Source organism: Salvelinus alpinus, chromosome 21, assembly GCF_045679555.1.
Source record: "Salvelinus alpinus chromosome 21, SLU_Salpinus.1, whole genome shotgun sequence".
In the NCBI taxonomy this organism is placed as follows: domain Eukaryota; kingdom Metazoa; phylum Chordata; class Actinopteri; order Salmoniformes; family Salmonidae; genus Salvelinus; species Salvelinus alpinus.
The window spans coordinates 20,491,760-20,516,580 of NC_092106.1; the positions used below are offsets into that span (position 1 = coordinate 20,491,760).

The window sequence follows — 24,821 nt, forward strand, 5'->3', positions numbered from 1 at the left end:
GTCAAGTGCGACCTTTTCTCATGATCTAAGGGCGCTCCCTGGTTGAATTTGATATTTTAGATTTGAATAATTTTCATTTTTAAAGTTAACCATATTACAATGATTTTGAGATACAAAGATAATATACATACTATAAATATTTTTTTTCTCAGGGTTTTGGAAATTCTCTTGCGACCCTATTTTAATACCAGGCGACCCCTAGTTTGGGAACCGTTGGGTTAGCATGTCTTGGGGGTATGATATTTGTGCCTCTAACTTTCTCACTCATCATTATTCACAATTCATTCAGGACTATCCGTAATCATGGTAGCATTCATATTAATGTACAAGTGTTTAGAAAACACTTAATGTGCTAGGAATATGGGACCAAATAAGAAACTCTTGACAACTTTAATACACAAGTGAATTTGTCCCAATACTTTTGGTCCCCTAAAAATGGGGGGACAATGTACAAAAAATGCTTTAATTTCTAAACGGTTCACTCGATATGGATGAAAATACCCTCAAATTAAAGCGGTCAGTCTGCACTTTATTCATTGTATAATTTCAAATCCAAAGTGCAACAAAAAATGTGTCACTGTCCCAATACTTTGAGCTCACTGTGTAGTTATGTCATTGTTTAGTGGATGATACCATCAGAGGCTGTTGTGCTGTTGACACAAAGAAAACAAACAAGTAAATGACCACACATACTCAGAACTGCATTTTACACTTTTACTATTATTAGTGTCAATGGCAAAACATTTACATCTATAAAGGCATTTAATGGCACATATTGTAAAATGCAGTAGTTTTATTACCTTTCCCACAAAAGTTTGAAGTAAGGACAAAACCACAAAAGTGCAGTTTAAAAAACACACCAATCCAGGGTTGGGTTCAATTCCAATTCAATTCATTGAATTCGGGAATTAAACAAACATACTGAAATGAAATCGAATGGACTCCAACCCTGCTCAAAACCCTCCAAAAAGGATAACATTTAGTTAACTTTAATTTTTTTAGTATCATCTAGTATAAAAATCAACAGGGGTCAAACCCAAGAAGACACTATTGTAGTGTAAACATTTATTAATAAAAAAAATCTATTGACTGGAAATAAAAAATATTGTGCACTGGATAACACCATTAGGTGAAAATAAAACACTGATGTTAGCATTAGTAACAATAGTTGTAAGAGGGTTCAGGTTATGGTATTTCCTTGTTGTTAAATCTTCTCCAGTTCTTTTAGCAGCTCTCTAAAACTTGTGACGTACCACAAACTTCTCTCCTTTACTTGCTGCCTAACCACGTTTCCACCAAATCCAATGAATGCATTCTGAAAAACAAATCAATGTGGTGAGGATAATTGTTTAATTAAAGGATCTAACCCTTTTTCCCCCAATTTTCACCTAAAATTATATAACCAAATCTAACTGGCTGTAGCTCAGGACCTGAGGCAAGGAAACACTTTGAAGTTTGTGGAAATGTGAAATGAACGCATGAGAATATAACACATTAGATCTGGTAAAAGATAACACAAAGAATCAAAACACACATTCTCCGGTTGAAACATTATTGAAGATTTATGATAAAAACATCCTAAAGATTGATTCTATACATCGTTTGACATGTTTCTACGAACTGTAATGGAACTTTTTGACTTTTCGTCTGGCCTGCGCTTCATGAATTTGGATTTGTGAACTAAACGCGCAAACAAAAAGGAGGTATTTGGACATAAATGATGGACTTTATCGAACAAAACAAACATTTATTGTGGAACTGGGATTCCTGGGAGTGCATTCTGAAGATCATCAAAGGTAAGTGAATATTTATAATGCTATTTCTGACTTCTGTTGACTCCACAACATGGCAGGTATTTGTATGGTTTGTTTTGGTCTCTGAGTGCTGTACTCAGATTATTGCATGGTGTGCTTTTTCCGTAAATCTTTTTTGAAACATCAATTCCTTTGTCTTTAGAAATGAAAAGGAACGCAGCTAACTCTCACGTCCGCATGCCAGACTGAGCTCATGTAATTCTGCCAGACACCTGACTCAAACAGCTCGTCACCTCCCCCTTCACAGTAGAAGCCTGAAACAAGGTTCTAAAGACTGTTGACATCTAGTGGAAGTGCAATCGGACCAAATTGTACACTGTATATTGGATAGGCAAAGACTTGAAAACCTACAAACCTCAGATTTCCCACTTCCTGGTTGGATTTTTTCTCAGTTTTTTGCCTGCCATATGAGTTCTGTTATACTCACAGACTTCATTCAAACAGTTTTAGAAACGTCAGAGTGTTTCCTATCCAAATCTACTAATAATATGCATATCTTAGCTTCTGGGCCTGAGTAGCAGGCAGTTTACTCTGGGCACCTTATTCATCCAAGCTACTCAATACTGCCCCCAGCCATAAGAAGTTTTAAGCACCTTTTTTAAAGACACAGTTGCAGGGGTTTATTCACTAGGAACCAAACAGAAGCAACTGGATTGAACCGGGGAGGAACCTACCTGATTTTGTCGAATAGAAACCCGTTTCCATTGCAAAACTTTTTGCTACGGTCTGCGACTAATGAATACATCCCAATACTAGATTGTCAGGTGTTAGAGGCAGCTATAATGTAAAGTAATAATGGACACTGGATGTCTTTTGTCTTTTAACTCCTCCAGAGGCACTGCACTGCTGTTGACTCTGTGTTCCACCTAAAAATGTGTTGTGTGCGTGTTTCTGTGGTGTCTAGGGGTGTTGGGCGCAGAGACAAAATACAAATTTCCTCCACAAAATGGACAATAAAGTATTTCATGACAGAAAGCCGGAGATTACATAAATAACAGCTATAAATACTAGCTTGTCACCTGTCTTTTAGTGTATTGACAAGACAACACTTACTGCAGGGGGACAGGCCTCCAGGTCTGTGGCTCCATCACCGATCATCACCACGTTCTTGAAGCCGTGCTTCTCCTTGAGCATGCTGATCACCTTCCCCTTCCCATTACTCTCAGATGTGGGCTGGGTCTCGTCAAAGCCAGCGAACTCACCTAGAAGGAAAATAGAACAACAAATTAGTAAAGAATTCCTCCCTGTAGAGGCCAATCTACTGCTTGCTTGATTGAAACCAGCCCTCTGAAGTCCAGTTCAAGTTTTATTGTCACAAGTACAGTAAAATGCTTCACTTGCAAGCTCTACCCAACAGTGCAGTAATCAATATCAAAAGAGTATAACTAATACAAATAAAAAAATATGTATAATAAAGGAAACGAGAATTAAGAAATAAGAGAGGAAGCTATATACAGAGTCAGTGCCAATATCAAATGTACAGGGATACCGGAGTAACAAGATGGCCACCCGTTTTTGTTTCCAGCCATCAAACCAAAACAACCAATAATATTAAAACATGAATGATCATACTGTCATCAACCACACTTCATCCCTTCCACAGTGTGAGAGGTGATTCTGATACTGCTCTGATCTGCTCTTACCATTGAAGTAGAACTTGAGGCGGTTGGCATACACGTGATGGAGGGGAATGTTGAGTTGAGTGGAGACATGCTCCACGATACAGCGGAAACCGCCAGAGACCAGGAACACCTTCACGTTGCGCTGGTGCAGAGTATCAACAAGCTCCCTGGACAATGTACAGAAATGTGTAAATTTATTCTACAACATGCAGAAATTAGTACAGGTTTCATAAGCGATTGTAACTTGAGGTTAGACACCCAGCTTGAAGAGACTACTAGTTCAACCATTTTATGTGAGAATTATGATCAAATTACCATAGCCTCTGCTAATAACCAAATAATGTTGAGTGGGAAAAAAAGACTGACCAATTGAAATCAACAACCACTTACTTAATACCTGCCGTCAACTGGGGAGGGTGGTCAGTTATCAGTTTGTTCACTTGTTCCCTCGAGCATCGGATGATGGACAGGCGCTCCGTCAGAGCAGTTTTAAAAGTCACTGACCCCCCCATGGCCTTGCGAGTCCTGAAATGAGAGAAACACAATGTACTCAACAAATATGTTGCAAATTTAACATTTAGAAAGTAACATGTAGAAAATTATGGCACAGGGAAATGTACAGGGGAATGTAGATGGGCCTAGATAAAGAAAGGAGAGAAGAAAGAAACATGCATTTCAGCACACTTAAAATCATTACGAATTGCTACACAACATACATTTCTGTGACAGCATCTCCAACCCCGCAGAATTTGGCTAGCTCATCAATGCCTTCTTCTCTGATAACAGTGCTGTCCACGTCGAAGCACACAGCATCTGCTCTCCGGAAGATTTCCTTTGTCTGTGATAAAGTTGTCATTATGCTGAAGCAAGAGCACGCAGGAGAGACAAAAACATAATTGATTGTTTAACTGACAGCGGTAATTTCTATTTGGACAGGACGAGTGTATTTGAAAGTGATGAGTGCATCGAAGGACAAGTAATTACATTTGTTAATAGTAGACAGAAAAGCACAAGATTGAACTTCACTCAACTTTCTAGAATTATTCCCCTTAGTTAACACGATCAACGTTTCACTTTACTGTGGGAATTGTGATCGAATCAACACAATATTAGCCACATTCAATGTAACATACCGAAACAAAACGAACTATGCAAGACTTAGTATGCAAAACTAACTATACGAGAGATTTTGTTGCAGGCAGACAGATCGGAGTAGAAGTCTATTGCAATGACAGGCACGACTCAGGCATGTACTCTACACAGACCGGTGTGCCATTACCAATCAGATGTGCAGTAGACATATATGCAAATAGACCATTGCCATATATATGGATCTGTGAAATTCACTTTGAACTGGACCGTTTTTACAGCGGTATTGAGTAGATGCGCTTGTTGAGATCAAGGCGAAAGCTACATGTAGCTACAGTTGAAGTCGGAAGTTTACATACACCTTAGCCAAATACATTTAAAAACTCAGTTTTCACAATTCCTGACATTTAATCCTGTTAAATTCTCTGTCTTAGGTCAGTTAGGATCACCAATTTATTTTAGGAATGTCAAATGTCAGAATAATAGTAGAGAGTATTTATTTCAGCCTTTATTTATTTCATCATATTCCCAGTGGGTCAGAAGTTTACATACACTCAATTAGTATTTGGTAGCATTGTCTTTTTTTTTTTTAAATTGACTTCGGTCAAATGTTTCGGGTTGCCTTCCACAAGCTTTCCACAATAAGTTGGGTGAATTTTGGCCCCTTCCTCCTGACAGAACTGGTGTAACTGAGTCAGGTTTGTAGGCCTCCTTGCTCACACATGCTTTTTCTGTTCTGTCCACAAATTTTCTATGGGATTGAGGTCAGGGCTTTGTGATGGCCACTTCAATACCTTGACTTTGTTGTCCTTAAGCCATTTTGCCACAACTTTGGAAGTATGCTTGTCCATTTGGAAGACTCATTTGCGACCAAGCTTTAACTTCCTGACTGATGTCTTGAGATGTTACTTCAATATATCCACATAATTCTTCTGCCTCATGATGCCATCTATTTTGTGAAGTGCACCAGTCCCTCCTGCAGCAAAGCACCCCCACAACATGATGCTGCCACCCCCGTGCTTCACGGTTGGGATGGTGTTCTTCGGCTTGCAAGCCTCCCCCTTTTTCCTCCAAACATAACGTTGGTCATTATGGCCAAACAGTTCTATTTTTGTTTCATCAGACCAGAGTACATTTCTTCAAAAAGTCCGATCTTTGTCCCCATGTGCAGTTGCAAACCGTAGTCTGGCTTTTTTATGGCGGTTTTGGAGCAGTGGCTTCTTCCTTGCTGAGCGGCCTTTCAGGTTATGTCGATACAGGATTGGTTTTACTATGGATAGATACTTTTGTGCCTGTTTCCTCCAGCATCTTCACAAGGTCCTTTGCTGTTGTTCTGGGATTGATTTGCACTTTTCGCACCAAAGTACATACAGAATTTGTCTCCTTCCTGAGCAGTATGACGGTTGCGTGGTCCCATGGTGTTTATACTTGCGTACTATTGTTTGTACAGATGAACGTGGTACCTTCGGGCATTTGGAAATTGCTCCCAAGGATTGACCAGACTTGTGGAGGTCTACAACTTTTTTTCTGGGGTCTTTTCTGAGACTGATTTATTTTGATTTTTCCATGATGTCAAGCAAAGAGGCAGTGACTGTGAAGGTAGGCCTTGAAATACATCAACATCTCCAATTGACTCAAATGATGTCAATTAGCCTATCAGAAGCTTCTAAAGCCATGACATCAATTTCTGGAATTTTCCACGCCGTTTAAAGGCACAGTCAACTTAGTGTATGTAAACTTCTGACCCACTGGAATTGTGATACAGTGAATTATAAGTGAAATAATCTGTCTGTAAACAATTGTTGGACAAATTACTTGTGTCATGCACTAAGTAGATGTCCTAACCGACTTGTCAAAACTATAATTTGTTAACAAGAAATTTGTGGAGTGGTTGAAAAACGGGTTTTAGTGACTCTAACCTAAGTATGTAAACTTCCGACTTCAACTGTATGTGTGCACATTTGTACATATTCTTTCCTAGTTAGTGAGTTTTTTGCCCAGTTATAATTTGTAGTCAGCAATGGGGGAGCTTCCTACAAGGGCACAAAATGTGTGCATTTCTAGACATCTTTGAAAAGCAACTCAGGTGAAGCGCTATTTTTGTCTTAAAGGGGCAGGGTTGTATTTTGAGACAGGCTTGAATAAACTGGGTAGCATAATTTGTCTGATTCTCTGTAATAATGGTATGGGAATAATGACACATTTTATTTTGCCTGAAGGACAAGCGGTTAAACAGGTTAATGTCAAGCCCTGCATGTTTATTTTTTCTCAAATTATGAAACCACACATTGGTTGCTACTGTAGGCTGAACGGTAGAACAGCTATGTCCATGTTAAAATGTTACGGGATGCATTTTCTCCATTGATGATAGGCCACTGGTAGGCCTGCCTTATAATCAAATAGCCACAGTAGTCTAGTTGACTCAGTGTTCACAGTAAACGTGCACCGGATGTTGCACAGAACTTTCACAAGGTTCAAGTTTTGCACTCAGCAGACCTGAAATTTACTAAGTGATGAAAATCTTTTGAGGGAACATTGGTTAGGAGAAGGGTTAACTAACATGATATGTAGCTACAAATTTGCTAAAAAGTACTAAGTAGTTGAAATGTTGGGTTGCTAGACATTTACGTTATATGCCCACCCATTCTGACCAATCACCCTCCTTTTGTTTTTTTGCCTAAAGTAACTTTCTGTCTTACGTAACCATACCAAATGTAACAGACCATACTAATTTGAGTGTCCAGGATTTTAATTTACTATGTTATGTCTAGTCTGAAACCAGGCTGAGAATTTGGCCAAATGAGTTGAAAGGTAAGATAATGTGATTGGGGTACTATTTGCATATTGCATCCTGATTGGCCATATGCTAAATGAGGACCTGGGGAACGTAGGGGTTCATGAGGAAAGCGTCGCTCTCTCTCATGTGGCTTGTAATGTGAAGTTAGCAATAAATGTGCCTTCATAAAGATACACCATTACTAGTTATTTTACTCACGTACAGACAAGTTGATTACACAACATGGTGTCAGAAGTGGACTAGAACGAGTGTATTTACTAACAGAGTTTAGCTTACAGTAACTGGTTGAAAAGTTTTGGGAAGAAAATCGAGGAGTCTAATCAGCATGGAAGACGTCGCAGGAGAAGCACAGTAGCCACCGCACCCGTGCAAAGTACAGCGGGAGGGTCATAGATACTCGCGCATACAGGCCCAAGCCCCACATTTAGCATATAGCCGCCGGAGACGTTCGATTTTTCTAAACCTCAAGAATGGACCAAATTGCTTAGGAGGTTCGAGCGCTTTCGTCAGGCGAGTAATCTTCACACATCTACCGAGAAAAACCAGGTAAACACTACTGTATGTACTGTACGGGCGACGAAGCAGATTACGTTTTGAGGGGTCTAAACCTAAACGAACTCCAGCAAAAACAGTATGGACAAATAAGAGATGGATTTCTTGCATTCTTTATTGTGCCCAGTGGATAGAGTTATGCAGAAAGGCAGCCAGTGGAAACAGAAATTCCAGCATGAGAAAGCTAGCCATGAAAACACTAATGACAAAAAGCAGTCAGTGTCAAAACTGTGTCAAAATCCTTGTCCATCCAAGAGCACAGTGTGCAGCTAATGAAGTAGTGTGTCACTCCTGTGGGGGAAAAAGGACATTACCAACGTGTCATTAACAGCCGTTAACGAGGTTCAAAGAAAAGGATGATAGCATTTTCCGAGGAACAATAAGAGCAGGATGATTGACATTCAAGTGACGAACAGAAATGTGACATTTAAAATAGACACTGGTGCCTCTGCTAGGACCAGGAAGAGTGCCGCTGGACGTGATCGGCATCGCAAGTGTGGTTCTAAGAAAAGGAGACACTGGAGGACGTGTATGTCAGAGATCTACACACAGCTTTACTAGGCAGACCAGCGATCACAAAGCATGAGCTAGTAGCTCGACTCTGACAGCATTACATTTACAAGCACTGAAAGAAAGCTATCCAAAGCTGTGCAGCGGTCTTGGCACAGTACAAGAACCATATACCATCAAGCTGAAACCTGGCGCAGAGCCCTATTCACTGCATGATGGATTCCTCTGACATTGCTGCCAAAAGTCAAGAAAGAGCTAGTGTGCAAGCAAGGGTTCAAGGCTGCTACCAGAGTGGAGGAGCCCACGGACTGGTGAGCCGGCATGGTGGTTGTCCCAAAGAAGAACGGGGACGTGTGGATATGTGTCGATTTTACCAGTCCCAACGAGAAAAATACACACTTCCCACTGTCCAACAGACCCGTGGCTCACTAGCCGGGGCGAAGATCTTCAGCAAGCTCAACGCGAACATGAGCTTCTGGCAGATTCCGCTAGCCAAGGAGTCAGTTAAGCTAACAACCGTCATCACACCTTCTGGACATTACTACTTCAACTGTCTGCCTTTTGGCATTGCAGAAGATGGAAAAAGCCGGCTTAGCTTTGAACATGGACAAATGAAATCAGATGAAATCATGGACAAATTAAATTAAATCAGTTTAACCTCATTTCTATCAGCACGTTAAATGTGCAACCAGAGGGAAAAAGACCACTTTAATCCTCACACAAAGCTCTCCCTTGCATTCCATTTGGCAAATCTGACCATAACTCTATCCTCCCGATTCCTGCTCACAAGCTAAATTTAAAGCTGGAAGCACCAGTGACTCGGTCTATTAAAAAAGTGGTCAGATGAAGCAGATGCTAAGCTACAGGACTGTTTTGCTAGCACAGACTGGAATATGTTCCGGGATTCTTCCGATGGCATTGAGGAGTACACCACATCAGTCACTGGCTTTATCAATAAGGGCATCAAGGACGTCGTCCCCACAGTGACTGTTTGCACATACCCCAACCAGAACCGATGGATTACAGGCAACAGTCGCAGTGAGCTAAAGGGGAGAGCTGTCGCTTTCAAGGAGCGGGACTCAAAGCCGGAAGCTATGCCCTCCAACGAACCATCAAACAAGCAAAGCGTTAATACAGGACTAAGATCGAATCGTACCACACCGGCTCCGATGCTTGTCAGATGTGGCAGGGCTTGCAAACTATTACGGACTACAAAAGGGAAGCACGGCCGAGAGCTGCCCAGTGACACAAGCCTACCAGATGAGCTAAATAACTTCTATACGCGCTTCGAGGCAGGTAACACTGAAATATGCATGAGAGCACCAGCTGTTCCGGACGACTGTGTGATCACGCTCTCATGTAGCCGATGTGAATAAGACCTTTAAACAGGTCAACATTCACAAGGCCGCAGGGCCAGACAGATTACCAGGACGTGTACTCCGAGCATGCTCTGACCAACTGGCAAGTGTCTTCACTGACATTTTTAACCTCTCCCTGTCAGAGTCTGTAATACCAACATGTTTCAAGCAGACCACCAGTCCCTGTGCCCAAGAACACTAAGGTAACCTGCTTAAATGACTACCGACCTGTAGCACTCACATCTGTAGCCATGAAATGCTTCGAAAGGCTGGTCATGGCTCATATCAACACCATTATCCCAGAAACCCTAGACCCACTCCAATTTGCATGCCGCCCCAACAGATCCACAGATGATGCAATCACTATTGCACGCCACACTGCCCTTTCCTACCTGGACAAAAGGAACACCTATGTGAGAATGCTATTCATTGACTACAGCTCAGCGTTCAACACCATAGTGCCCTCAAAGCTCTTCACTAAGCTAAGGACCCTGGGACTAAACACCTCCCTCTTTAACTGGATCCTGGACTTCCTGACGGGCCGCCCCCAGGTGGTCAGCGTAGGTAACAACATCTGCTACGCTGATCCTCAACACGGGGGCCCCTCAGGGGTGCGTGCTCAGTCCCCTCCTGTACTCCCTGTTCACTCATGACTGCACGGCCAGGCACGACTCCAACACCATCAATAAGTTTGCTGATGACACAACAGTGGTAGGCCTGATCACCGACAAGACTGCCTATAGGGAGGAGGTCAGAGAACAGGCTGTGTGGTGCCAGGACAACAACCTCTGCTACTCTCTGTTATTATCTATGCATAGCCACTTTACCTACATGTACATAATTACCTCGACACTGGTGCCCCCTGCACATAGACACTGTTCCAGTACCCTCTGTACATTGCCCTTCATTTGTTACTTACTGCTGCTCTTTAATTATATCTGTTATGCTTACTTTTTTAGGGATTTTCTTAAAACTGCATTGTTGGTTAACTTCTCTAGGGTAGGGGGCAGCATTCGGAATTTTGGATGAAATGCATGCCCAAATTAAACTGCCTGCTTCTCGGGCCCAGAAGATATGATATGCATATAGTAACTGGTAGATTTGAATAGAAAACACTCAAGTTTCCAAAACTGTTAAAATAGTGTCTGTGAGTATAACAGAACTGATTTGGCAGGCGAAAACCTGAGAAAAAAAAGACTTCCTGAATGGATTTGTTGTTGTTGTAGTTTTCTATTCAATGCCATTACAGTATCCATTGACTTAGGACTTAAATTGCAGTTTCTATGCCTTCCACTAGATGTCAACAGTCTTTAGAAATTGTTTCAGGCTTGTATTCTGAAAAATGAAGAAGAGCAGTCTGAATGAGTGGACCCTAAAGTGTCACAGAGCTTTTTCATGCGTGAGACCGAGAGATTGCGTTTCTTGTTTACCTTTTAAATTGACGACGTTATTGTCCGGTTGAAATATTATCGATTATTTAGGCTAAAAACAACCTGAGGATTGAATATAAACATCGTTTGACATGTTTCTATGAACTTTACGGATACAAGCTAGATTTTTTTGTCTTCCTGTTTTGACTGCGTTTGAGCCTGTGGATTACTGAAGAAAACGAACAAAACTGAGGTTTTTGGATATAAAGAGACTTTATCGAACAAAAGGAACATTTATTGAGTAAATGAATGTCTGCTGAGTGCAACCATATGAAGATCAAAGGTAAGGGATTCATTTTATCTCTATTTCTGACTTGTGTAACTGTTCTACTTGGCTGGTTACTGTTTGTAATGATTTGTCTAGTGGGCTATGTTCTCAAATAATCGTACGGTATGCTTTCGCCATAAAGCATTTTTTAAATCTGACACCGTGGTTGGATTCACAAGAAGTTAATCTTTAAACCTATGTAAAATATGTTTTGTTTTCTGAATTTTTATAATTAGTATTTCTGTATTTGAATTTGGCGCCCAGCAGTTTCACTGCCTGTTGAAGAGGTGGGACGCTAACGTCTCACGTACCCAAGAGAGGTTAAGTGCTTGTAAGTAAGCATTTCACTGTTGTATTCGGGACACATGTGAAAAACAAAATTTTATTTGAAATGTATCCTGTCAAAAGGAGGAAGTGAAGTTCCTGGGCCACAGTATCTCAGACAAAGGAGTACAGCCCGATCCGACAAAGACAGGCTGTCAAGGAGATGGCAGAGCCATCCAAAGTCAGCGAGCTATGGAGTTTTCTAGGAATGGTGAACCAACTGGGAAAGTTCATCCCTCAGTTAGCAGAAAAGGACAAACCTCTGTGACCTACTCTCAAAGAAAAACCACTGGTACTGGAGGGGGGGGGCGACCAAGTCAGAGCCTTCAAAGAGCTGAAGGAGGAGCTGACATCCACACCCACATCCAGACCCAAACAAAGAGACCAAGGTGTCAGCCGATGAATCTTCCTACGGACTAGGAGTGCTGCTGCTGAAGAAGATCAAAGAATGGATACCCGTTGCTTACACTTCCAGATCTCTCACACCGACCGAGCAGAGACACGCTCAAGTGGAAAAAGAAGCTCTGGGGCTGATATGGGCATGTGAAAGATTCAGAGACTTTCTCATTGGTCAACACTTTCAGCTGGAAACTGACCACAAACTGCTCCAAAGTCTTCTGGGGAACCAATATTGGGACAACCTTCCCCCACAAATGCAACGCTTCAGGATGAGACTTATGACATACTCTTATACGATTGCTCATGTCCCTGGAAATAGTCTGTGGACTGCAGACACGTTGTCACGTGCGCCAGTCAAAGCCAAAGCTACTGCTGCAAAAATGGAGCTCATGGAGAGAACAAATACATATGTGAATGCCATCATGGAACAGCTTCCAGCGAGTGTTTCCTACATAGACAATCTGAGAGAACAACTCAAAGCCAACAGTGTGTGCTCAAAAGTCATGACAATGTGTCAGAAAGGATGGTCGGAGTTCAGCGGATGCAAAGGACCGCTGAAACTGTACTGGGCAGAACGCGCTTTTCTCACAATGCACAACGGTCTTCTGTTGAAAGGAACAAGACTTTTAATTCCATCAGCCTTACGAAATGATGTCCTCACTAAGCTGCACGAGGGTCATCAAGGTGTGGTCAAGTGCAGAGAATGCACCCAACAGGCTGTGTGGTGGCCTGGACTCAGCCAGCAACTGAACGAACTTGTGCTTAACTGCAGGACACAGATCAGAGGGCACAAACCACACATAACCACTCATACCATCATAACTTCCTGAGAGACCTTGGCAAAGACTGGGAGCGGACTTGTTCACTCTGAAATGCACCACCTACCTGCTAGTGGTGGACTACTCCTCAAGGTGGAAATTGCAAACCTGTCACTAACAAAGTCTGCAGACGTCGTAGTTCATCTGAAGTCCATCTTCGCCCACCATGGGGTACCTGAGATCCTGGTTACGGACAATGGGCCTCAGTTCTCTGGAAGATCCCTTTCCGACTTCGCTGCAGAGTATGAATTTTGCCATGTCACCAGCAGTCCAAAGTTCCCGCAAAGCAACATAGAGATGGAACGCGCCGTTCAGATGGTGAAGAACCTCCTCAAGAAAGCAGCTGACCCTTACCTTGCTTTGCTGGCCTATCGGTCAACCCCACTCCAGAATAGCTTCAGCCCTGCGCAACTGCTGATGGGACGACAGCGTCGTACCACAGTGCCAAAACTCCCATCGCTGCTAGACCCATCAATCCCAAACACAGGTGTGGTCAGCTCAAAGGAAAAGGAGAGAAGGAGTGCGGATCAGCAACGCTTCAACAAGCGTCACAGAGTCAGCAACCTCAGCAGACACCCACCTGGAAAACAGGTGTTGATGACGGACTCAAATCACAGGAACAGTGCTGAGGGAACATGCAATACCACAATCCTACATAGTGGAAGTTCCCCACGGTTCTGTCCACAGGAACAGATATCACCTCATCCCTATGGATGGACCTGAGAACAACAACGCTACGCAGGTTCAAGTGTCTTCACCACTCTGACACACCAACACCCAAGGTAATCCTGGATGTACCTGCTACATCCAGAACAAGGTCTGGGCGAGCAATAGTTAAACCTCAAAGACTGGACTTTTAAATCAGAGCAAAAACAAAAAAGACTGAGCTCAAAGTAAAAAATAAAATAAAAAATAGGACAAAACAACAGCTGTCAAGTTGTTACAGTTCTAATTTACCTGTGGGGTACATTTGTGTTAAAAGAAATGAGAGATGCATTTTGGGTTAAAGTTTACAGAAAATATTTTACAATCATGACTATGTTGAAATGTTCCAGAAGAACTAGACAGGAACAGACGTACTGACATAAAAAGGCAGAATAATCCCTTAGACCTACCGACATAAAGACATAATAATACCTTGAGGTTTTTTGAGACAAAGGCAGTGTACCATTTATCTTCTGAAAAGGGGAGATGTGGTGTTATTTGCATATTGCATCCTGATTAGCATATGACCAATGGCGTCTGGGGAACGTAGGGGTTCATGAAGAAAGCATTGCTCTCTCTCTCATGTGGCTGGTAATGTGAAGCTAGCAATAAATTTGCCTTCATAAAATATATACTGTTAGTAGTTATTTTACTCACGTACAGACAAGTTTGATTACACGACAGTGATCAGCTCAAGCATGCGATAGAAACTGTCTACCGTACATGATTAATCGACTGATGCAGTGCAAAAAAATATTTAACGAAACAAAACTTTAAAATATATATTATATTGTTAAAAATTACACCGAATTAACTTAGTCGGTCCGTGCATCGTTTTCTTCTAGTTGCTGGCAGTAGCAAGAGTACAACAGCAGCCTTGGAGAAGACTATCGTGCAACTGTTGCGTCACCCTCTCCTCGCGAAAAAGTGCCCGGCATGCACGCAAAAGGTGATGAATGCCATTGCCAACTTGAGTTTCCACTACGATACATTTGTGCACGGTCGGCATCACAGAGCAAAACAGTAGTTAATTTGAAATCATGCAATGCGTTACATAATGTATCAATTTAAGGACATTATATACGTCTGTATTACCTGTGCAAAGTGTCCTTGATGGTGTTAAATGTTACTCTTCATATGTATTTTTTGGCATGTGCTGGTTCTGCAAACTAAGTCTACTTTCTTCAACAAGAAAACAAGTTTGTGCAAAATGTTCTTACTTACTGGTTGCTAAAGCGTTGATATGGCACTGTCCACGGTTTCAGCATTGGCCGACTTCCCAGATGCTTTCAATAGGTTCAGTGAGGAAGAGAAAGCCGAGCGAATCAAAAGAAAGCCGGCACGTGAGACCGCCCACTACTGTTTGCTTTTACCAGAGACACTTTCGAGGAGATGGAAAACTCAATTGGCAGTTTATTATCGGCCATTGTGTATGATGCCCATGCAACTTCAATGAGCCGCGTGGTGCACTCTGTGATTTTGGGACAAGTAGAGCTCTCCTTCAAGGAAAGAAATGGAGTCAGTTGGGCGCTAGCTCAAAAACCCAACATTAGCATGTATTTCGTCAACAAGAAGTACATTACACATATATTCCAAGATGTGAGATAATTAACTTGCTATCTGTAATATTGTATAGCTTTGGAATCGTGACATTATATACTTTCGAGGAAAATATGCACGTTTATCTACTCATACCCTGACTTTGAGAAGGGATTACGTGACGATTAGCTTCCACAGGGTGCTGGGTGGGGCGTTATACGTCCCTGCATTAATTTACCCATTTGATTCTTATCTCTTCCTTTCTCTAATATCTCTGCTTTTACGTAACCCCAGAGGCGAAGAGGTGAGATGCCCAACTCGGCAGAAGAAATGTCCAGCAGGTGGCGTTCTTTCGTTGCTTCGCCCACCAAGCAAGGAATTTTTGTGTGGAGATCAGTGAGAGTGTCGAATTTGGTGGCTTATTTGCTAGGTGAGGTTTATTTGATCTAATATAAGTTTCGTAATTATTAAATTGTTACGAGTGTACTGAGATAAGTAGGACACGTGACATCCCGGCAACTTTCAGAAAAAATACTATATCGGAGTTACTATACTATACCGCCCCCAACTGCATTGCCTTTTTGACAGTGAGACAAATGACATCTATTTTTACATATACATGACCTATTTATGTCCATATTAATATTTTATTTCATACAAAGTGGTTGCTCATGATGGTAGGTTTTAGAAAGGAGTAGGGCACTTTTTAAAATCTGACTTATAAATCACATCCTCTTCTAAACAGCTGAGCTTGAACAGTTTTGTATTATAAAGATCTGTGAATTTGCGCCGCTCAGCGCCAAATTGAACCTCGTGAACAAAAAGGTTGACTCCGCCTTTTCTATATTTGAGTTACCTATTGTATCACCAATCACACAGGGTAATTTGGATTTCCGCCTAACATCTGGCCAATAAGACGACAGTAAGGAGTGATCACTGTCAATTTCCGCACGTGAAGCCCAGAGAGTTCCAGAAACCGGCCTTTCTTAATTTAGCGTTAGCCTTTACAGTACATTCTACAGCGTGGATTAACTGAATAGCAAATGTTTACACCATGACTGCTATAAAGGCATTAAACCCGAAAGCTGAGGTAGCACGTGCTCAAGCCGCTCTTGCAGTAAATATCAGTGCTGCTCGGGGTCTTCAGGATGTGCTCAAAAGTAATTTGGGACCAAAAGGAACAATGAAAATGTGAGTGCAACTGGCCATGCTCGCTAGCAGTTAGCATGCTACTGCTACTACTTTAGCTAACATCGTGGTATCCTGGCAGCCAGTAGACCATTTGTGGTATTAGATATGTTTATTTTGTCAGATCCATTGTACGCAGTAGTTTCTCTAAGAAACTATGTTAGCTTTTTGATAGATAGTGGATTTCCTAGCCACCTCCAAAATACGTAGCTACGGTTAGCTAAATTATAGCTAGCTATCTGAATTATCATCAGGGAGTGGTTTTACAATTGGCACTGGATTATTTGACCAATCAATTTCTATTAACTATAACGGATAATCAGCAGATACCTAAATCATTTGGAGACTGCTATAACTGAAAATCTGGCTATCAGTTTATATACAACTAGTCTCATTGTTTTCTAGCTATACTCGTGATTAGAGACATTAGTGTACAATGCATCTAGTCATGTTTTAAATATCCATTTGTTGAGCCTCTAACAAATTATGTTTTGTGTGTTTGTTTGCAGGCTTGTATCAGGGGCTGGTGACATAAAGCTGACCAAAGATGGTAATGTCTTGTTGCACGAAATGGTAAGACAAATATCCCATGAGTTTGATGTACAGTTAACGCCCATGTGTGCTTTTAATTTTTTTTTAGCTCCCATGGATTTTACTCTGTGCTACAGTAAAGTGTGGTCTGTAACCTCTGCATTGGAGGAGTTGCATTCTCCTCCACATGTATTCAGTAGACCAGTACATCTTCATCTAACATCTGTAACCTTACTAATTGTGAGATGTGTTGCCTTATAGTCTTGCTTTGACACTAAAGTTTTGTCTTCAATCAGCAAATCCAGCATCCGACAGCATCCTTGATTGCCAAAGTGGCTACGGCACAGGATGACATCACAGGTGATGGTACAACATCCAATGTGCTCATCATTGGAGAGCTCCTGAAACAAGCTGACCTCTACGTGTCAGAGGTGAGATGGGGCTTGGGGGAAGCCCCCAACATGTAATTTAAATAGTTTCCTAGATAAAAGAAGGGATTTTGATAAAGCATTTCATTTTAGCAAGGTTGTGTGATGACTTAAAATTATTTAATTGATAAATGTAGAATCGGTGCCACTAAAGCAGGTTGCATAATCTGCATCCCAGTACCATTAGTTAACCCCCTATTCCTGTTTTTTTTCTGTCTTTGCCTCCAAAAAGGGTCTCCACCCACGGATAATAGCAGAAGGTTTTGAGGCAGCCAAGGATAAGGCTCTGAAGGTGCTCGAGGAGATGAAGGTGACCAGAGAGATGGACAGAGAGACCCTCATCCACGTGGCCCGCACCTCCCTCAGGACCAAGGTCCACGCCGAGCTGGCTGATCTCCTCACAGAGGTGTGTGTTTGTGACGGGAATACAGATATGCATCTGTTCTTCAGATACCTTTAAAACATAAAGTAGGGGCGTGGATCAGAAAACCAGTCACTATCTGGTGTGACCACCATTTGGCTCATGCAGGGCGACATCTCATTCACAGAGAGTTGCTCAAGCTGTTGATTGTGGCCTTTGGAATGTTGTCCTACTCTTCAATGGCTGTGCGAAGTTGCTGGATATTGGCATGAACTGGAACACGCTGTTGTACATGTCGATTCAGAGCAACCCAAACATGCTCAATGGGTGACAGGTCTGGTGAGTATGCAGGCCATGGAAGAACAGGAACATTTTTAGCTTCCAGGAATTGTGTACAGATCTCTTTTATTTTTTCTATTTAACCTTTATTTAACCAGGTAGGCTAGTTGAGAACTAGTTCTCATTTACAACTGCGACCTGGCCAAGATAAAGCAAAGCAGTGCGACAGAGTTACACATGGAATAGACAAACGTACAGTCAATAAAACAATAGAGAAAGTCTATATACAGTGTGTGCAAATGAGGTAGGATAAGGGGGTGAGGCAATAAAAGGGGTGTAGTGGCAATTATTACGGTATGGCAAATTAAACACTGGGGTGATAGATGTGCAGAAGACGAGTTTGCAAGTAGCGGTACTGGCGCGCAAAGGAGCAAAATAAATAACAATATGGGGATGAGGTAGTTAGATGGGCTATTTACAGATTCTGTGCAGTGGTCTGTGAGCTGCTCTGACAGCTGGTGCTTAAAGCTAGTGAGGGAGATATGACCCTCCAGCTTCAGTGATTTTTGCAGTTTGTTCCAGTCATTGGCAGCAGAGAACTGGAAGGAAAGGTGGCCGAAGGAGGAATTGGCTTTGGGGGTGACCAGTGAAATATACCTGCTGGAGCGTGTGCTGCTATGGTGACCATTGAGCTGAGATTTGGCGGGGCTTTACCTAGCAACGACTTATAGATGACCTGGAGCAAGTGGGTTTGGCGATGGATATGAAGCGAGGCCAACCAACGAGAGCATACAAGTCGCAGTGGTGGGTAGTATATGGGGCTGTGTCTGCATTCAAATTGCTGTCCATAAAATCCAATTTGGTTTGTTCGTAGCTTATGCCTGCCCATACCACAACCCTACCGCCACCATGGGTCACTCTGTTCACAACGTTGACATCAGCAAACCGCTCGCCCACACAACGGCATACATGCTGTCTGCCATCTGCTCGGTTCAGTTGAAACCAGGATTTATCTGAGAAGAGCACACTTCTCCAACGTGCCAGTTGACATCGATGGTGAGCATTTGCCCGCTGAAGTCGATTACGACACTGAACTGCAGTCAGGTCAAGACCCTGGTGAGGACAACGAGCATGCAGATGAGCTTCCCTGAGACGGTTTCTAACAGTTTGTGCAGAAATTCTTAGGTTGTGTGAACCCACAGTTTGATCAGCTGTCCGGGTGGCTGGTCTCAAGATCCCGCAGGTCAAAAAGCTGGATGTGGATGTCTCGGGCTGCCGTGGTTACACGTGGTCTGCTGTTGAGGCCGGTTGAATGTACTGCCAAATTCTCTAAAACAACGTTGGAAGTTGCTTATGGTAGAGAAATTAACATTTAAATTATCTGGCAACAGCTCTGGTAGACATTCCTGCAGTCTGCATGCCAATTGCATGCTCCCTCAACTTCAGACATCTGTAGCATTTTGTTGTGACAAAACGGTACATTTTTAATGGAATTATTGTCCCGAGCACAAGGTACACCTGTGTAATCCGCTTCTTGATATGCCACAACTGTCAGGTATATGGATTCTCTTGGCAAAGGAAAAATGGTCACTAACAGGGATGTGAACAAAATTTGAGAGAAATAAGCTTTTTTGTGCATATGGAAAATTTCTGGGACGTTAGTTCAACTCATGAAACATGAGACCAACACTTCCATGTTGCATAAAAAATAAATGCAATTTCTGCCCTGCTAGAGCTGCCCTGGTCAACTGTAAGTGCTGTTATAGTGAAGTGGAAACGTCTACGAGCAACAACTGCTCAGCTGCGAAGTGGGAGGTCACAGAATGGGACCATCGAGTGCTGAAGCACACAGCGTGTAAAATCATTGTCTGTCCTCGGTCGCAACACTCAACCAAGTTCCAAACTGCCTCTGGAAGCAACGTCCGTACAATAACTGTTCGTCGGGAGTTTCATAAAATGGGTTTCCATGGCCGAGCAGCCGCACACAAGCCTAAGATCACAATGCCAAGCGTGTGTAAAGCTCGCCGCCATTGGACTCTGGAGCAATGGAAACACGTTCTCTGGAGTGATGAATCCCGCTTCACCATCTGGCAGTCCGACAGACAAAACGGGGTTTGGCGGATGCCAGGAGAACGCTACCTGCCACAATGCATAGTGCCAACTGTAAAGTTTGGAGGAGTAATAATGCTTTGGGGCTTTCATGGTACAGGCTAGGCCCATTAGTTCCAGTGAATGGAAATCTTAACGCTACAGCGTACAATGACATTCTAGATTCTGTCGCCACAGTTTCGGAATGTCCCTTTCCTGTTTCAGCATGACAATGCGGTGCACAAAGCGAGGTCCATACAGAAATGGTTTGTTGAGATTGGTGTGGAAGAACATAGCCCTGACCTCAACCCCATCTAACATCTTTGGGATTAATTGGAACGCTGACTGCGAGCCAGGCCTAATCGCCCAACATCAGTGCCCAACCTCACTAATGCTCTTGTGGCAGAATGGAAGCAAGTCTCTGCACCAATGGTTCAACATCTAGTGGAAAGCCTTCCTAGAAGAGTAGAGGCTGTTTTGGTAAAGGGGGGACCTTTAATGCCCAGGATTTTGGAATGAGATGTTCGACGAGCAGGTGTCCACATACTTATGGCCGTGTAGAACAGGGATGGGCTACTGTAGTCCTCGGGGCCGGAGTGGTCACACACTTTTCCCCATCCCTAGCGCAAACGGACAAATCTTTTTTCTTTTTTAAATTAATATATTTATTTTTTAAGTCAATTGCATTTTAAACTGAATATCATGATTAGTTGGTCTATTGGAATCTGGTGTCACACTTTTGCCCCAGCTAACACACCCATCAGGCCCTCGAGGACTGGAGTTACCCATCCCTGACTTAAAGCATTTACTTGAGCTTGGCTGATGTGGGACTTTTTTGGTGGGGCTCTTCCATGCACCAGACAAGCTTAATCAAGCAATGCTCTACTTGTCATTTGATTGTATGATCAGGACATCTAACTTCACTCCCTTTACTTGGGGGATATTTTTCAGGCTGTGGTGGATGCTGTGCTGGCTATCCACAGACCCAATGAGCCTATTGACCTGTTCATGGTAGAGATCATGGAGATGAAGCATAAGACTGACAGCGACACACAGTGAGTGTACATATCACTTTCCCTCATATACCGTCACTGACAATGCATACATTTGAATTGTGTCCAACATTGTAACCTTTTCTGTCCCCTCCCTAGGCTGATCCGAGGCCTGGTATTGGACCACGGCGCCCGCCATCCAGACATGAAGAAGCGGGTGGAGGACGCCTTTGTGCTCACTTGCAATGCCTCTTTGGAATATGAGAAAACGTCAGTATAATGTTAGCGCAGCTATCTTTGGCTTTTACTAGGTGGACTAAATGTGTAGGCATGGATGAATTCTGTGTTACGGTCAGTAGTAGATCCAGTCAGACACCATGCAAAAGCATCCTTTCACTACTTCTTTACTAAGGGTGAGTGCTGACCTGTGCCTCATCTACTCCATGGAGAAGTGAATACAAGTCCTGCAGTTTAGTTAATTTCAGAGATGTGGCAATGCTCTTTTTAAGCAGGAATGATTTTTGGTCACTGGAAAGTCAATATTATAGGACGTAGCTACTACAGTAAAGGGGCTTGTAGTGTGACCGCCTATGTTGGTATACTTTCCCAATAGTGTCCTGTGAAAAGAGCATGGATTTCTGAACTGTCAGTTCACATAAACCCCTGCTTTACTTTCAGTGAGGTGAACTCTGGCTTCTTCTACAAGAGTGCTGGCGAGAGGGAGAAACTGGTGGCTGCTGAGAGGAAGTTCATCGAGGAGCGTGTGAAGAAGATCATCGAGCTCAAGAACGCAGTTTGTGCTGATAACAGCAAGGGCTTTGTGGTCCTCAACCAGAAGGTATGACTAGGAAGTTAATTTATTCACTGGCGAAGATCACATTTCCAAAATATGTTTTATCTTCAATCTTTCAAAGAACATTTTTTGAAGACTCAGGCAATACTAACTTATTAACCAGAAGTGTCTGACAGCACAGTGAACACCCTTGTGTGCTTTCTTTGTAGCTCCCTTGGATTTTACTCTGTGCTACAGTAAAGTGTGGTCTGTAACCTCTGCATTGGAGGAGCTGCATTCTCCTCCACATGTATTCAGCAGACCAGTACATTCAGTATTGCAGCATATTAAAACTGATTTGAATTACATTTGGATTCATTAAATATATATATTTTTTAATTACTTATTACAGGGCATTGACCCATATTCCCTGGATGCTCTGGCCAAAGAGGGCATTGTAGCTCTGCGTAGGACCAAGAGGAGGAACATGGAAAGGTACAATAACTATATAGCTTTCCTCAATCTTTGTTTACAAGCTTGAACAGTGCATATTGGAGAGGTACTCTAGTGCATGGACGAATTCTGTGTTACTCTTGTCAGTAGTAAAATCAGTCAGACACCATGCAAAAGCATATTTTCACTCCTACTTTACTAAATGTGAGTGCTGTCCTGTGCCTCACCTACTCAGTGGAGGAGTGAATACAATGTTGTGTGTGTGTGTGAGACTAATGTAATATTTGAGTGTCTTGCTGACCATTTTACCCCGTCTCCCCCCAGACTCACCCTGGCCTGTGGAGGTATCGCCATGAACTCTTTCGAAGACCTCACCCCAGAATGCCTGGGCCAGGCTGGTCTGGTCTATGAACACACCCTGGTGAGTTAACGTGCTGGGTCTTTACCTTTATACCAGGACAAACCGTCAAATGGTCTGTACCAGTTTCTAAAACATTTGGTACAGAATTCCTCCTGGTGTGGGTGGGTGGAATCACTGGCCACATTCACCCCACTAAGTGAGGATACAAAAGGGGCCTAATCAGCTTGCCATGCCTCTTCTTTCCAATACTATGAAAATCTATGATTTGGTAAAAATTGTTATGTCAAACATGTAATATTGTGGTTTATCATGAAGTTAAATATGTAGTGGTTTCTCCCCCAATACAGGGTGAGGAGAAGTACACATTCATAGAGAAGTGTGGAAACCCCCTGTCGGTGACCCTGCTTGTGAAGGGACCCAACAAACACACCCTGACCCAGATCAAAGACGCAGTCAGGGATGGGCTTAGGGCCGTCAAGAACGCCATCGAGGACGGTACGTACTGCTGCAATGGAAGTTCATCTGACACTAGGGAGGATTAATCAAACTCAGCAACTATTTGAATCCAGCTCTACTATCACTGATATTGAGTGGGGGAGAGTTTGGTTTTATCAAGATGGGACTGATTCTGTAATGATGCTGGAATAGATTTGTAGGCATGGATGAATTCTGTGTTACTCTGTCAGTAGTAGATGCAATCAGACACCATGCAAAAACATTCTTTCACTACTTCTTTACTAAAGGTGAGTGCTGACCTGTGCCTCGCCTACTCCTTGGAGAAGTGAATACAAGTAGCTAGTTTAAGTGCATACTAAAACTCTTCAGGAACAGCCCACTGTAAAGTCTTCCCTGTGGAATGATGAGAAGTCTGTGGTCAGATGGCATCCATTCACATTTTCAAACACCGCTCTGCCTCAAATCACTTAATTTTGTGTGTATAATAATACCTTTTAGAAATCCTTTTGTTTTTCAGTGTGTGCCTACCCATATCAACGACTGATCTCTTCAGTGTTGCTTATCGGCCAGTCAGCTGTTGTTCAGAGTCTGATCCCAATGTTGACTTTGCAGGCTGCGTGGTGTCAGGTGCTGGGGCCTTCGAGGTGGCTGTGCATGATGCTCTGATAAAGCACAAACCCTCAGTGAAGGGCCGGGCTCAGCTGGGTGTGCAGGCTTTTGCTGATGCCCTCCTCATCATCCCCAAGGTATGTAATGACTCTTAAAGTTATTTATTTTTGTCAATGCCTTCCGTGCTTTGGCATTCTATTGATATAACATCTATTTAACTCTGACAATGAATGAAATCAGCTTTTAGTTAAGAAAAGTCTTAGCAATAGATCTAAGTACTGCTGACTGTTTCTTTCTCTCCAGGTACTAGCCCAGAACTCTGGTTATGATCCTATGGAGACCCTGGTCAAACTCCAGACTGAGTACAAAGAGAGTGGTCAGCTGGTTGGAGTCGACCTGAGCTCTGGTATGGAATTTAACCTCAAACTGAGGATATGGATTTATTTCACATCATACTCATTTCCTATGTCAAAACCAAAATATTAAAATCACTTTAAATTGACCAATTTTTGTTTTCTTTAGGTGAACCAATGGTCGCTTCGGAAGCTGGGGTTTGGGATAACTACAGTGTTAAGAAACAACTCCTTCACTCATGGTAAGAACAACACACCCTTTTAATCTCAATTCAGTATGACCCTTCAGATTTAAGATTCAATGACCCTTTGTATTAAACTGTTATTGATTTGTTTTCTGTCCACAGCACGGTAATAGCCAGCAATATCCTGTTGGTGGATGAGATCATGAGAGCAGGCATGTCATCCCTGAAGGGTTAAGGTCAGAACCGATGACCGAGATGAGCTCTTGTGGATGACTACCACTTCAGATACTAGTTATTAGAGCAGCCTCGTAGAATAACTAGGGGAATAAATGGACCAGTATTAGGTTCTCATCCTAGGTGGTGATTGGAGAATTATCTTGTTCCCCTGCTTGTTGACATGTCCGTTCTGTCGTATTATACATGGATGGACACTTTCATCCCACGTGTTCATTTTTGTTTAGTTTTTTTGTTATGGATCATACCAAGAATGTATAAACCTCACTCTTAGTATGTAATAAACCTGTTGCTTGGCTTTGCGTT

At 42.5% G+C, this 24,821-nt stretch overlaps 2 protein-coding genes and 5 non-coding genes across 13 annotated transcripts; 6 read left to right on the forward strand and 1 right to left on the reverse strand.

Moving 5' to 3' along the window:
- Positions 1-508: 508 nt before the first annotated feature.
- Positions 509-15,066, reverse strand: LOC139547996 (phosphoserine phosphatase-like). Of its 7 annotated transcripts, none has more exons than XM_071357279.1 (7): positions 14,911-15,066; positions 4,153-4,296; positions 3,827-3,961; positions 3,458-3,603; positions 2,868-3,016; positions 1,254-1,315; positions 509-650 (listed from the first exon to the last, which is right to left on the reverse strand). In XM_071357279.1, exons 1-7 carry the CDS (start codon positions 14,952-14,954, stop codon positions 620-622), a joined length of 711 nt encoding a protein of 236 aa, XP_071213380.1. In that variant the 5' UTR covers positions 14,955-15,066; the 3' UTR covers positions 509-619. The 7 variants fall into 7 exon arrangements, with proteins under 7 accessions (XP_071213380.1, XP_071213383.1, XP_071213384.1 ...); XM_071357282.1 differs by having other exon boundaries at positions 14,782-14,955; XM_071357283.1 differs by lacking the exon at positions 1,254-1,315.
- A 1,099-nt stretch (positions 15,067-16,165) lies between these two features.
- LOC139547997 (T-complex protein 1 subunit zeta-like) lies at positions 16,166-24,813 on the forward strand. The gene is made up of 14 exons (XM_071357285.1): positions 16,166-16,416; positions 16,923-16,986; positions 17,241-17,375; positions 17,605-17,778; positions 21,052-21,155; positions 21,252-21,362; positions 21,771-21,930; positions 22,277-22,359; positions 22,642-22,738; positions 23,026-23,173; positions 23,747-23,880; positions 24,047-24,149; positions 24,266-24,338; positions 24,444-24,813. The coding sequence occupies exons 1-14, from the start codon at positions 16,280-16,282 to the stop codon at positions 24,514-24,516; spliced, it is 1,596 nt and encodes a 531-aa protein (XP_071213386.1). The 5' UTR covers positions 16,166-16,279; the 3' UTR covers positions 24,517-24,813.
- LOC139548664 (small nucleolar RNA SNORA22) lies at positions 17,012-17,156 on the forward strand. Its single transcript, XR_011669752.1, has one exon. It is a non-coding gene; the product is annotated as a small nucleolar RNA SNORA22 (small nucleolar RNA).
- LOC139548662 (small nucleolar RNA SNORA15) lies at positions 21,421-21,555 on the forward strand. Its single transcript, XR_011669750.1, has one exon. It is a non-coding gene; the product is annotated as a small nucleolar RNA SNORA15 (small nucleolar RNA).
- On the forward strand, positions 22,059-22,197 carry LOC139548663 (small nucleolar RNA SNORA22). The gene has a single exon (XR_011669751.1). It is a non-coding gene; the product is annotated as a small nucleolar RNA SNORA22 (small nucleolar RNA).
- LOC139548659 (small nucleolar RNA SNORA15) lies at positions 22,434-22,571 on the forward strand. Its single transcript, XR_011669748.1, has one exon. It is a non-coding gene; the product is annotated as a small nucleolar RNA SNORA15 (small nucleolar RNA).
- On the forward strand, positions 23,335-23,471 carry LOC139548661 (small nucleolar RNA SNORA15). The gene has a single exon (XR_011669749.1). It is a non-coding gene; the product is annotated as a small nucleolar RNA SNORA15 (small nucleolar RNA).
- Positions 24,814-24,821: the final 8 nt, after the last annotated feature.